We start from the raw sequence: 12,033 nt of genomic DNA on the forward strand, positions 1-12,033 counted from the left end.
GGTTTTATAACAGGACTTTATAGAAAATACAATCAGTATTGTGAAGAGAAGTCCCTTTTGCCAGTTTTGCTCCTGGGTCTTTGGAGTTCCTTGACAAAAGACATCTTTGTTTCCTTGTCTGATAGGCACGCAAGGATTTTCCTTCTACTGCAACAATTATTTCTTTCTGATCTCCCAATGTAAACACCACAAATCATGCCAAAACACCTTATGTGATTTTCTTAATTCTAAAATAAACCCCTTTCAATATTTTGTTAAGAAAGCATATAAGGTTAAATTATGGTTCCTGTGGGTTGTTTTTTTTTTTTTTTTTTTAATTGGCTTTTCCTTCAGTCACGCAGAAGTCCCTTGCAAATAGCTAGTCTTGATCCCCTGTCTCTTTTCACAATAGCTCTTCTCACACAGTTTTACTAAAGATATGAAAATAACATATGGTAATAAAAAATGAAAAAAATCCTAAACAAAAAATCCAATATTTCACCTTAAAATGAACTCAAAATTCAGAGTCAGTAAGAAAAGCTACTCACAAAATTCCAGCCTGCAAAGAGCACATAAATAAGAGCATTTCAAAGCTTTGTTCATTTTCACTAGCACCAGCAAAAATGTCTGCTTTGGATGCCAGGCACCGGAGAGAAAGGATGTTAATGCTATTTATAGTGCAGGGATGGCTCCCATTACCACTGTACCTGAGGAGCTCACAATCCTTAACATATTCCTGCTCACTGCGACTTTCTCAGGCAGAGGACGGCCTTCCCAGGGCGGTGCTGGAGGCACTGGGATTTGCTTTGGGAAAATGGACTGAAATTTGCAGCCTTTTCCCAAAGCATCTATTACAAATCACCTCCAGCAAGGACAACCTCCAGCAAGGCTGCTCCCCTCCTGGCTACCTGTGCTTGGTCCCTTGGGAGCCACGGGGCTGCACTTTGCTGGGGCTCACCCTCCCTCCCCACCCTACCAGCTGTGGCATTGACCTACAGCCCATGCGAAGCATCACCAAGAACCAGCACTGCAAAAACAACAGCACAAAACCTGATGAAATATAGGTGGGAAAAAGCACAAGCAACTCCCCAAACTTGCTGCAGCACAACCACCTTTGCCCCTGCCCTGCCCAACACTGCAAGACTCAGGGGGCATCAACACCAACATCATGTCTTGGGCATGGGGCAGATCTGCCCCATGCCCAAGACTTAATCAAAAAACAAATCATCTGTTTAAAGTCAGCAATTAAAAATCTGAAGGAAAGATGTTCAACTTCACCCCAACAAAGCTGAGAGCATCCCTCGAGAACTCTACAATTTCCCTGAAAAAAATGTAAGTGCCAAAATAGATCTTCAAGTGTGGAGTTTTGAAGTCTCTTTGCTCTTTATTCTACTGCAAAGAGTTTGTACAGCTTTGTCAACTTTATAAAAAGATGCCTTTCTCATATGTACCCTTTCAGGCAAGGCAAGGAAGGCAAGGGAAAGCACTTTGCTGCTGACATTAGAAATGTAGGGAGAGACAGGCAGCTCAAAGATACCAGTGCCAAGTGACTGAGGAATATCAAAAACCTTCACTCGTGCCTTCAAATACTCTGAAATCTTGCAAGCTTGACAGCGTCGTCAATTTTGTATTGACAGCAGCAGTCAGACAAAAATCATTTGAGGAGTAAATCGAGGAGAAAAAAAAATCTTTAATCCACAGTCATACAAATCCATACCGCCTGCAGAAGGGCAACTGCTTCAGAGCCTGTTTTAATAGCAATATATTAACATCCTTGTTTGTCTTTCCTGAAGCTTGCCAGGCTTTTTTTCCTTCCCCCTCTCAAAATCTGTTCGACATCATTTGTGTCAGATGGGCGCATACTGTGCCCGTAACTTTCACCTATGGACAGCCTGTGACACCGATGACACCTCAGCGTGGGGCTGGCAGTGCTCACTGAGCTGTTATCAATATCAAGGTCACTCTGCTTTTCTTGCTTTGGCTGGAGCTCCTCTGCCCTCGGGGCACGGGCTGCCCCAGGAAGCTTTCAGCCCGAGCACGTCACAAGCCGCAGCCGCTTTGCTCCACTCCTGGCCTTACATAAGATGAGGGCGAAGTTTCTACTATTAGAAACAGTTATCTGCATGGCGGGCTGCTGCTCTCCCGGCTACAGCACAGTTATGACTGCTGGCGGTGGGACTTAAAACTACAGCTATTTTAATTCAGGGAGAAGCAAGAATCAGGTCAAGATGTGTCGAGAGAAACAGTAGGATGTGGTTTTCCTTTTTTTTTTTTAAAAAATCTATATCCTAGCATTTGTGCCCTGGACAGGAGTGCCCCAGAAGAGAGCCAAAGGGGAGAGCATCACTCTAGGCTTGACAGGTATCTACAGCTGAGTCGGAAATTATGGTAGGAGCCTGTGGAGGGCAGCGCTGTCTTGCTGGGGATGGCGTACTGAATAGCTCAGAGATGCCAGCTGCTAAGGTAATGCTTTTTTTTTTTTTTTCGTTGTTTCTCCTTTGAATGTGGAAGCTGCAGCTGTCAAAGCTGCCCTCCTGCCACAGCCAGGGCCTGTCACTGCAAGCAGCGAGGACGCCCCATTTCTCCATCCCTTGCTGCAGCACAAGCCTGGGCACAAGGAGCTGCCACCTCCAGGGCTGCTGGCTTTGACAGGGGAGGGCTGGGGGAGGCAGGACGGGGCTGGGGGCACCACCGAGGTTCTCTCCCCATGGAAAGATACGGTCTTGGGACAACATGTGCAGATCATTGCCCCTCAGCCCAGCTCTGGTGCCTCGCGAGCAAAAGCTGGTCTCTTCCAGCCCGCTTTGGAGGAGCCACTGGGCCCCACCACAGACACCAGGCGTGAATGGAGGCGTTGGGCAGAGACGGGGCAGGGAAGAGGTGTGGGAGCTCGGGCTCTCCCCAGCCAGCAAAGCGCTGCTGCAGCGCAGGGCTGGAGACACCTGCAGCACCGGGTGGCTGGCAGGGCTGCGCCCCACTCCTCCCCAGTGCAATGCTTAAAGCGAGGGCTGCATTTGCCAGAGCCCTCAATCTGGCATCTTTCCCGAGCAGTAAATTCTCTTAAAAAAAAAAAAAAAAGCCAACAGAGCTTTAATTGTACATTCTGCTTTTCTCTTCACTCCAGAATAATGGAAATGGCATTAATACAGTGCTGCATTGAACACATACCCGCACGGGGGCTGAGGGACTGATTCTGCTTTCCACGAGGCAGGGGCACTGCCTCTGGTGAGGCAGATCAGGGTTTAAGGAGCAAGCAGGAGCAATGAACTTCTGCTGCTCCCCGCTGTTTGAACGTGGGCAAAATAAAAGGCCATAATATATGATGCAGTCAGCCAAGAAAGCAATATTGCTCTGCCATGTGCGCGGTCTATACTGAGACGAGTCCAGGATCTCATTTCAAAATTCCCATAGGTTCCTCATTTAAACCATCAGCCGTAACCTGCTTCTCATTTTCAATACCACTTGGTATTAGAGCTGCAGCGAACTGCTGGTGAGAGATTCTAATTCCTGCAAACAAGCCCCTGTAGGCTTGCAAGGAAAACAGAGAGTTTCCCCCCTCAGTTGCCTGCTAGGTTCCCATCTGGCTGTTTTAACTCTGCTATTGCTTTTAAATGCGCCTGTTTCTGTGCATGAGGCTTTCAGCTCTACCTCAGGAGACTCCTGGGTTCTCTTAGCATCGGATTCTGGCCAAAATGTAGAGACACAGATTGGGTCTTCTTAACAAAAAAGAAGATCAGGTTTCACATTACAGTATCTGAAAGATTAATTCAACTTACACGATCATTTCCCTGTGAACCACGCTTCTTTCCATCTGGATTTTTCCATCAGGAGGACAAAGAGCCATAGTGTTAAGCACTACCTGAGAGAAAAGCACAAGGAGTGTAAAAGATGTGTGTAGGGATGCCTGGTCAGAGAAAAAGAGAAAAAAAACAGGGTAGAGAACAATTTAAAAATGTATCATCATGCCTTTTTTGTTTGTTTTTCATGCAAATTATATTCTGATCTCGTTCTCTAGTATTTTGCACCATTTCGTCTGTTGGTTTTTGTTTCAGGGAGTTTAGGATATTTGGCTGCTGGAGCCTTCTGTGTCATGTTACTGTTATCTAGTGCTTGCGCTATTGTGGTAACCAAATGTCCACCCAAAGCCAGTGCTCTGCAGTGCCTGAGGCTACCAACCACCTAATGTAAGACCTTGTTACTGAAAGACACCTGTCCCCATCCAGGCTGTCATCACTGCCACAAGCAGAGCCAGGCCAGCTGAGAAATGCTAACACAAGAGACAGAGGAAAGATAACGTGAAGGTGGTTACGGCAGGGCCTGGGGCTCAGCTGCTGCCCTGCCATGGGCTCCTCTTGGGACTTCAGAGAGATGTTCAGCCTCTCTGCAGCTCAGTTCAGGCTTTAGGAGACGTGGAAGCAACCATGGCAAAATGGCATCAGGCCTTCCCCATCACAGAAGTGAACGTGAAGGCTGCTCAATTAGTCTGTGTGCATGTTTAGTTGCACAAAATGTGTTTTTCTCAGCCAGGAACAAGCCACTTCATCTTGTTTTCATACTTGAAAAGATTTTATGCAATGATAAAATAAAACTCCCAAACAAAAAATAATTCTTAATAGAAAAAATGGAATTGGACTTTTTTTTTCTTGAAATACGAAAACGAACTATTTCAACCCCATCAATACTGGAATATTTCCTCTTCCCCCATCCCCCCCCCCAGGAATTTGCTGAGTTTTGTAAGACTGGAATCTGCAAGTCCAACACAAATCTGTTAAATGCTTTGGACAATTCTAGTCAGCGGGGGCTGTGCATTTATTTTCTTTGCCAGAAAAAAAATTATCTTGCATAGAAAATGGCAATTTTTTCTAGTACAGTGGGAAGAAGAAAAAGGGAAGGGAGGGAAGAAGTACAATGCTCCCTAGCTTGCATGGACTAGATCTCTGCAGAAAGTGTTAGTGACCTTGTAAGACTGATTTTTCTTCCTGATACAAAGGATTGTGCCATCCTCCAGTTACTGTTTCCAGCTAGAGCAGCTTCTGCGAGCCACCCAGAGGGGGAAGTGTGTAGAGTAACGTGATCAGTGGCAGCACTTCTGCTAACTTTGCAGTATCTTGAAGTAGAAGGGGGTGGGGAGAAAACCCTCAGCAAAATCCCTGGTCCTCAATTAAAAATTTCATATTACCTTCCTCATTAGTCCAATCATCTGGTATAGTTATTTCCAAGCTTATCCTGAAGGCCCCGCGGAGTCATTCAATTTCAAGGCCAGCACAGAGCGGAGCGGAGCGGCATGGCTGGGAGGAGCTGTGCTGCACGTTGAGATGAGGAGCTCACTTGTCTGCTATTAGTCACAGGAAGCAAGTAACGCTGACGCGCTTTTTGGGAAGAGGATTGCTGTATGAAAGGGAGCTCTGTTGCAAAGCACCTTGCTGGCTGCAACGGCTGGAGACGCCTGTTAAGTTTCACCATCACCAAGAGATCTCAGTTCTAGCAGGCCAAGAGAATCTCCCCAAAGTCAGGTCTTGAACAAGAGGCCTAGCGATGCCACCTCTTCCCCTCTCCCTGCAAATCATCTCCATTACCGTAACAACCTGACAGATTAAACAGGAGCTTAAAGCAATGGGGAGCTACGACAAATGAAAGTTTAGGAACCATCTGCTTACCTCCACAACTTCAGCTTTTTAACATCTGCAGCGTCTGAGAGTCATACATGCTCCTTGGAAATTAGTCCATGGTCTTCTGAATCTCCAGATGTAGGAGCTCTTGATTTCCTTCTACTGCTCCAGCTTAACGTTCTGTATCAGTGAAAATACAAAGAGATCACAACAATGCTGGCAGTAGCTCTCAAGCACAGGGCATGACTTCTGCAAGGCAGTGTAACATGTAAGGCAATGCACATTATCTTTTTCTGTGCTATTCTTCATGCTAATCTGTGCTGGGAGCACACAACATATTCCTTTATTAAAGCTCTTGGTGTTACATGCCCTGAAAAATTTGTAGGCTTTTTTCCCTATTCCTTCTTTACTTTCCTGAGTTACTCATATGTAGTTCTTTTCCTTCATCATTAAAGGTAAAAACCAGTTAACTTTTTTCCATCTCCCCCACCATTTTTACTGTGCTTTTCATATTTTGCTTATTAAGTAGTTACCCCAGGGAGACTTCCTTTTTATTGGAATGTACAAAAAGCTGTAGCTGCTCTTAACATTTGTGGGGAGGAGGAGGGAGAGGGGAGTGGGGAAAACAAATTTAGTCTGAGGTCACGGGAATATATGTGGTGTGATCAATAATATGCCTTGCATCATCTGAACTACTTTTTTTCCATAAGCAACAAGATATCCTCTTTTGCTTTCTGCTTATGCCTCTCATCAGCCTACGCTGTTTAAAATAACACACTTGCCTGTTCAGACAAAGTTGTTGTTGGGCTTTTGGAACAGCATCCATCTAGCTGCTGCTGCTGTGGGGCAGGGGACAGACTAGATGACTTCCAAAGATCTATTCTGGACACATAACCTTTTGCAAAATAAACACAGGCCACCCACCTCACTTTGGGAACAAGTTCTCATGTGGCTCCCACATTGATAATGGCTTTAATACCAACAAGCAACCAAACAAAGCTCATCAATGTTCTCTGGAGGCGAGAACAGCAATTCCAGATAATGAGATCCTGGCAGGGGAATGCTCCTAAAGTCTCAGAGAAGGGCCTCCTTGGATGCCTTTGAACTCTTGCTCTTGATAGAGTTCTGCTTCGGGCTGGACTGAGCCTCCTGGGTCTAAAACAGCAAACAATGTTGTAAAAGGGGCACAGGATCTACTGCAGGCTCTGTAAGGGAGCAAAACAGTCCTAGTTGGGATTCTTAATGGCAACAAAGCCAGAACTTTCAGCCTCATAATTTTCCAAAATTTATATGCTCTTTTTCCTCACATCCCAGGTAAATGCCCTACCCTTCAGATGAGAGAAACAGCCTCTCTCTGGAGACAAAATAGCTATCGCCTTATTTATACAAAGTGGAACAGCTCCCAGAAGAGAGACTGAGACAGACAGACATAAGTATACTGGTATAGATGAGTGTTCAGGGACATTCACCTGAGATATACAGAAAACTAGTCGAAATTCTCTCTGTATCTACCTATATACACACATACATATATAACTGTATGTGTGCATGTAGATCTGCATGTGTGTATATAAATACATCCATATAAATGAAAGAATAACTCTACACACATATTTTATGTATTTATACATATACACCGTATGAATATGTCTTATATACACATCCTAAGATTTCCACCCTGGCCCTAGAAGCCTTGTGAGTTTAAGTCAGTCCAATGATTCATTCTTTCAAAAACTTCCAGTTTTAAGTAGCAAGAAGCAAGTGTGCACAAACACTCTCCAACACAAAGTGCTGGAGCTTTCCTGTATTACACTCATCAGAGCTACAGTAACAGCAATAATACCTGCACCTACGAGTTTCAGTCAATGTTGTGTTCGGGTGGCACAGGACGTTCTTTTTCAACAGCGTTACTTGACAAGAAATTAAATCATATCGTCTTATGCTGCAGCCTCCTCAGGGGATGAATTACATGCTGTAGAGTCATACCACAGAGTCAATCCTGCTCTCTGGATGCTTTCAGCAACACCTGCAGGCCCTACTGCACACACCAGTTATAATAATGTAATGCTATTTGGAGGGTAATGAACAGGACTGCTTCCTAGGGAATATTATTTCTGTATGAAAATTTCCTCTTAATTCATTTCAGAAAAGCTGTCTCTGAGACAAACCGAGTGTGTGCAAGAGAGGAGCAAGATGCCTCACACCAGAGATGACTCTTCCCCAACCAGCAGTGCAGGGAGCCCAGATTCCTACGAAACACCAGCGCTAGCAGACCTCCAGCGGCTGATTTGGTTCAGAGGAGGGTCGGATAATCACGTGGACCAAGTCTGGCCAAACATTTACCTGGGAGATGCGTAAGAACATATGGTCCTATTATTAAGCTGTTATCAGTCCCTGGGAGGAGAAGGAAGGGATGTGGTGCACTGGGGACCAGCTGTTGGGTCTGTAGGAATGTTTTTACAACACAAGCTTCCAAAACTGATAACACAAGGACTTTGAATGTCATGAAAAACATGACAGACAAAAGGGTAATTTATAGTCTGAGTTGTGTTTTCTGCATTCTGTGAACCACAGCAGACTTTGGCAGGGTAAGAATTATTTGTATTCTAGACAGAAGTCTAGAAAGAACCCGTCCCAAATTAGTGTCAACTGTGAGAAGCATTATCTGCCCTGGGAACTGAGCTCTCGGGCAGCAGACAAGGCCACAGTAGCCTTCTACTCAAATACAGGAGCAGCAGGATCAGGAGCCAGATGGACAAGGACCCAAATAAAATTTGCAGTAAGGATTTTGGCAGTCCAAATCCAAACTTCTTTTCAAAGGCGGTAAAATTGAAAATATTAAGCAGGATTTTTCATGCAAATACCTCATACTCATGACTACTTCTATTTAGTGCTGTTTCCTCCTATTTAGATTACCGCAAATTACATAGATCATCAGATGGCCATAACAACAGCTCATGTTTACCAACCCTTTCTCCTCCTCTTTATATATACATCAGTCAAGGAGCACAGCTTTATGGAATAACTTCAATCCTAGTTTATGGCTGGAAAGGGGGAGAACCTGTCTGGTGAGCATGACAGAGCCGCTTCGTGTCCAAACCAGGAACAAAGTGCTGCATCTGGGAGGGTTCTCGCCCTTGCCACCCACGCACACAACGAGTGAGAGATTAGCTGCAGATCTCATTAAACAAGTATTTGAAGTAAAATCTTGACCGCTCTATACAGTAAGCAGTGTTCCCAGGGGCTAACTGCTGGGAAGTATTTGCTCAGCTACCAGTATACCACAGGCAAGCCTGTACTCACGCTGCTCTCCATACCACCACACCACATTTTTCATTTGCTATGTGCTTCTTCACATGTGCTGTAAGCAGGCTGCATTTCCTGCATCCTTCCCTAGAGGGAGCAGGCACCAACGTTAAACCACGATATTTTAGCAGAATGTTAGGCGTGCTGCCAATGAACCCTTCGCATCTTTCAACAGGTGGGCTGCGAGGTGCAAAACTACTCTTCAAAGCCTCAACATTACTCACATCCTTAATGCAGCAGATGGACCATACAGTATCAACACGGGAGCCAGATATTACAAAGATCTGCAAATAGAGTACTTCGGAGTAGAAGCATTTGATGATCCTTCCTTTGATTTAAGTATCTTCTTCTACGATGCTGCCAATTTCATAGGCAAAGCCTTAAACACTTCAGGAGGTAAGAGAGAGGAAAGGTTTGGGATGAAGCTTCAATGCGAGCCAATGGGGCCTCCCATTGTACTAATAGGGCTTGTGAAAGCACACGCAGAGCGTGGCCAGGAGGACAGGAGATGGGGCTGCTGCTCCATAGCACATGAGGAGGTGGCCACGACGAGGTGGCTGCCAGCTAGGGCTGGCAGCCCCATGCCCACCCTGCAGAAATTGCCTCCTGGCAAAGTCCGAGGGCCTGCTTGCTGTGTCTGTGCCCCCAGCACCCCGGCCAGGGCTGCAGCCTGGAGGCTCAGGCCCCGCACCGCGAGGCAGCTCTGTGCCTGCTCCCCGCTGGCACCTGGGAGCACTGGCTGACAGGCTGCACGTGCCAAAGTCCTTCACACAACCGGAGCCTGGTCCAGGCTGTCTATTAAGCTAGAGAAGCAGCACAAGTTAATGAACTAAGTCACAAGCTACGAGTCTGACCCGCAGCCTGCTGAATTTTTGTCAGCAGAGTTTGGATTAGGGCCTAGTTATCATAATTTCCATTTGTTCCAGAGCTTGCTCCGACTCTGGCTGTGAGATCTTGCTGCTTTCGCTGGAGTGCTTTATTAAATCCCTAGTTATAGCTCACACTGGGCTGCTGAGATACAGTAAGTTACGAGCCCATTTTTATAGGCAGACTGTCCTACAGAGTTTATGGGACTTGTCAATGATCACAGTCTGGGCTGGACCAAAATTTTCTGCCAAAACCGTTCCTTTTTCCACAAAAAATTACACTAATGTGTTTTGTCACAGAAAGCGTCTCCTTCCACAGAAAGTTTTGGCTATTTTAATCTGGGAACAAGTATCTGAGAACCCAGAAAGTTTGGATGAGAACTGGTTTGGGAGCAGAGAAGCCAGCCTAGGTTCCTCAGCCCTGCTCTCCTGTATGGTGAGAGCTCCTCATGGGACTGGAGGCCTCTCTTGCAGGGTAATGGCCAGCAGATCCCCTGCGCACTGCTTTGTCAGCCCAAAAAGCACCCAGGAGCTATGCAGCCTGCAGGGGGATAATGCAAACATGAGGCTCTTGAACTATGTTTAACTTCGCAACAACTTTTTGAAATACATGTCAGTATGGGGGTGTTTAGTCTTCTACCTCTCCACAGCGCTCTTGAAATCTTACATAAAAAAAGTCCATCATGCAATAACTTTGGTCAGGGAAGAACATTCATAATGCTCCATTTCCAGTATCTACCTTCAGTGCTTATGTCCATTCTTTCTAGTGCTATTAAACATCAAGATAAGCTGTGTAAATGGCATTCTTCTCTTTGCTAAATACTGAAAGGCCTAAGCTGGATGCATATACTCAGTACGAAATACCACTTCAGCTGCGATCTATAGCACAATCTTAGGTAATCTACAAAAAAATGAGTACCCACTGAACACCACAGCTACTTTGCCAACTCATGTCTTGTAGTTTTTGTCCTCTCTGTATTCCCTTCACTTTAGAAATGCTAAAGCCTGCTCACCTCATGTCTCTTCTTTCTGCAGGTAAAGTGTTTGTGCATTGTGCCATGGGGGTAAGCCGCTCTGCATCCTTAGTGCTTGCCTTTTTGATGATCCACAAAAACATGACACTCGTGGATGCTCTGAAAACAGTGGGTTCTCACAGAAACATCTGCCCAAACACAGGGTTCCTCAGCCAGCTCCGAGACTTGGACATTAAATTAAATGAAGAGAGGAAAGGAAACAGAGAATCTGCTGGCAAAAAGTTATAAGAAAGTATTCCTAAAAGAAAGAAAGAAAGAAGACAAAACATTACTTGAGTTTCCTAAATCTCTTTCAAATGTATTACAATTGCAAACTAAGGATGTAAGTTTAAGATACACTAGAATGCATGTTATTAGTAAAAGTACATTTTACTTGATCTTCCCATTTTGCAACACCATCCTAGATTATACTTACAGTTGATTGTGTATTGTATCCTTCACTCTCCACCTTAAAACATTGCTCTTCTGGTTTAAGAAAAAAAAAAAAAAAAAGATATCAGGTTCCACTTCAGAAATAGCTGCATTTCAGCAACGAGTGAAGCTCATATCACTTTATGAAGTGTTAGGCTATTTGAGGTGAAAGATGCCATATTATTTATGCTACAATAATGCTCAGAAGTTTTCTTATGAATCAGCCTCCCCCCCACCCCTTTTGCTTTCCATATCTAAAATGGTTTATATTTTGAGACTTGAATCTGGCACTAGTTAATTCTTGCTTTTACAACTGGTGGAGCCCCTGAGTTGGGGGTAAAGAGGCTGCTTAGAGGCAGAGCAGCTGGGATACAACACAAGCCACTCTTAAAGAAATGATTCCAAGTCTATTTACAGTGATTTCCTTTTGACTGTTCATCAAATAATCATTGTTTTTTTTTTTCTTTCATGAAAAAATCTTTGTTCAAGAGGGCACTCAAATCCTCTTCATCTTCCCTAGTAAAATTCATCCAGGAGGTGCTGTGGAAAATGCTTCTGAAGAGGAAAGTGGGTTCCAAGCTGAGGCTCCGAACAGCCACATAGGCAGTGGGAGTGGGTGCAGGAAGGAATTTGACAACAAAGTTCAAGGGATCCCAAATCTGTCTGGCAGTTCAACATCATAAAACTCATGATTTTCTTTCTCAGAAATAAAGGCCATTAGCATTGCAACATCGTGTTCTGTGGCATTTGCTTTTGTGAGGGGACTCAAGTGAAAACTGAAGGGACACAGGAACAGCAAGGGAGGTGCTGACAGGCGCCAGACTTTCA

At 44.8% G+C, this 12,033-nt stretch overlaps 1 protein-coding gene and 1 long non-coding RNA gene across 16 annotated transcripts in view; one reads left to right on the top strand and one right to left on the bottom strand.

Annotated features, from left to right (window-relative positions):
* The window catches only part of LOC101791401 (dual specificity protein phosphatase 13B), a 26,823-nt gene extending 14,889 nt beyond the window's left edge, over positions 1–11,934 (top strand). For 5 of the 8 annotated variants that reach the window (XM_005015720.6, XM_013096003.5, XM_072039525.1 and 2 more), the window contains 3 exons: positions 7,735–7,942; positions 9,070–9,290; positions 10,796–11,934. In XM_005015720.6, coding sequence (XP_005015777.3) covers positions 7,735–7,942; positions 9,070–9,290; positions 10,796–11,022 — 656 coding nt within the window. In that variant the 3' untranslated portion in view covers positions 11,023–11,934. Of the gene's footprint in view, positions 1–2,020; positions 2,443–7,734; positions 7,943–9,069; positions 9,291–10,795 lie in introns of those variants that run through there. The other 3 variants (XR_003497890.3, XR_003497891.3, XM_013096007.5) reach the window with 3 other exon arrangements.
* The window catches only part of LOC106015797 (uncharacterized), a 39,913-nt gene that overhangs the window by 20,678 nt on the left and 7,202 nt on the right, over positions 1–12,033 (bottom strand). For all 8 annotated transcript variants that reach the window (XR_005266733.2, XR_011810015.1, XR_005266728.2 and 5 more), the window contains exons 3-7: positions 11,210–11,259; positions 10,774–11,032; positions 6,513–6,743; positions 5,637–5,768; positions 3,756–3,838 (exon numbers count right to left, since the gene is read on the bottom strand). This is a non-coding gene — a long non-coding RNA (uncharacterized lncRNA). The remainder of the gene's footprint in view (positions 1–3,755; positions 3,839–5,636; positions 5,769–6,512; positions 6,744–10,773; positions 11,033–11,209; positions 11,260–12,033) is intronic.

Source organism: Anas platyrhynchos, chromosome 6 (genome assembly GCF_047663525.1).
Source record: "Anas platyrhynchos isolate ZD024472 breed Pekin duck chromosome 6, IASCAAS_PekinDuck_T2T, whole genome shotgun sequence".
NCBI classification, from domain to species: Eukaryota; Metazoa; Chordata; class Aves; order Anseriformes; family Anatidae; genus Anas; species Anas platyrhynchos.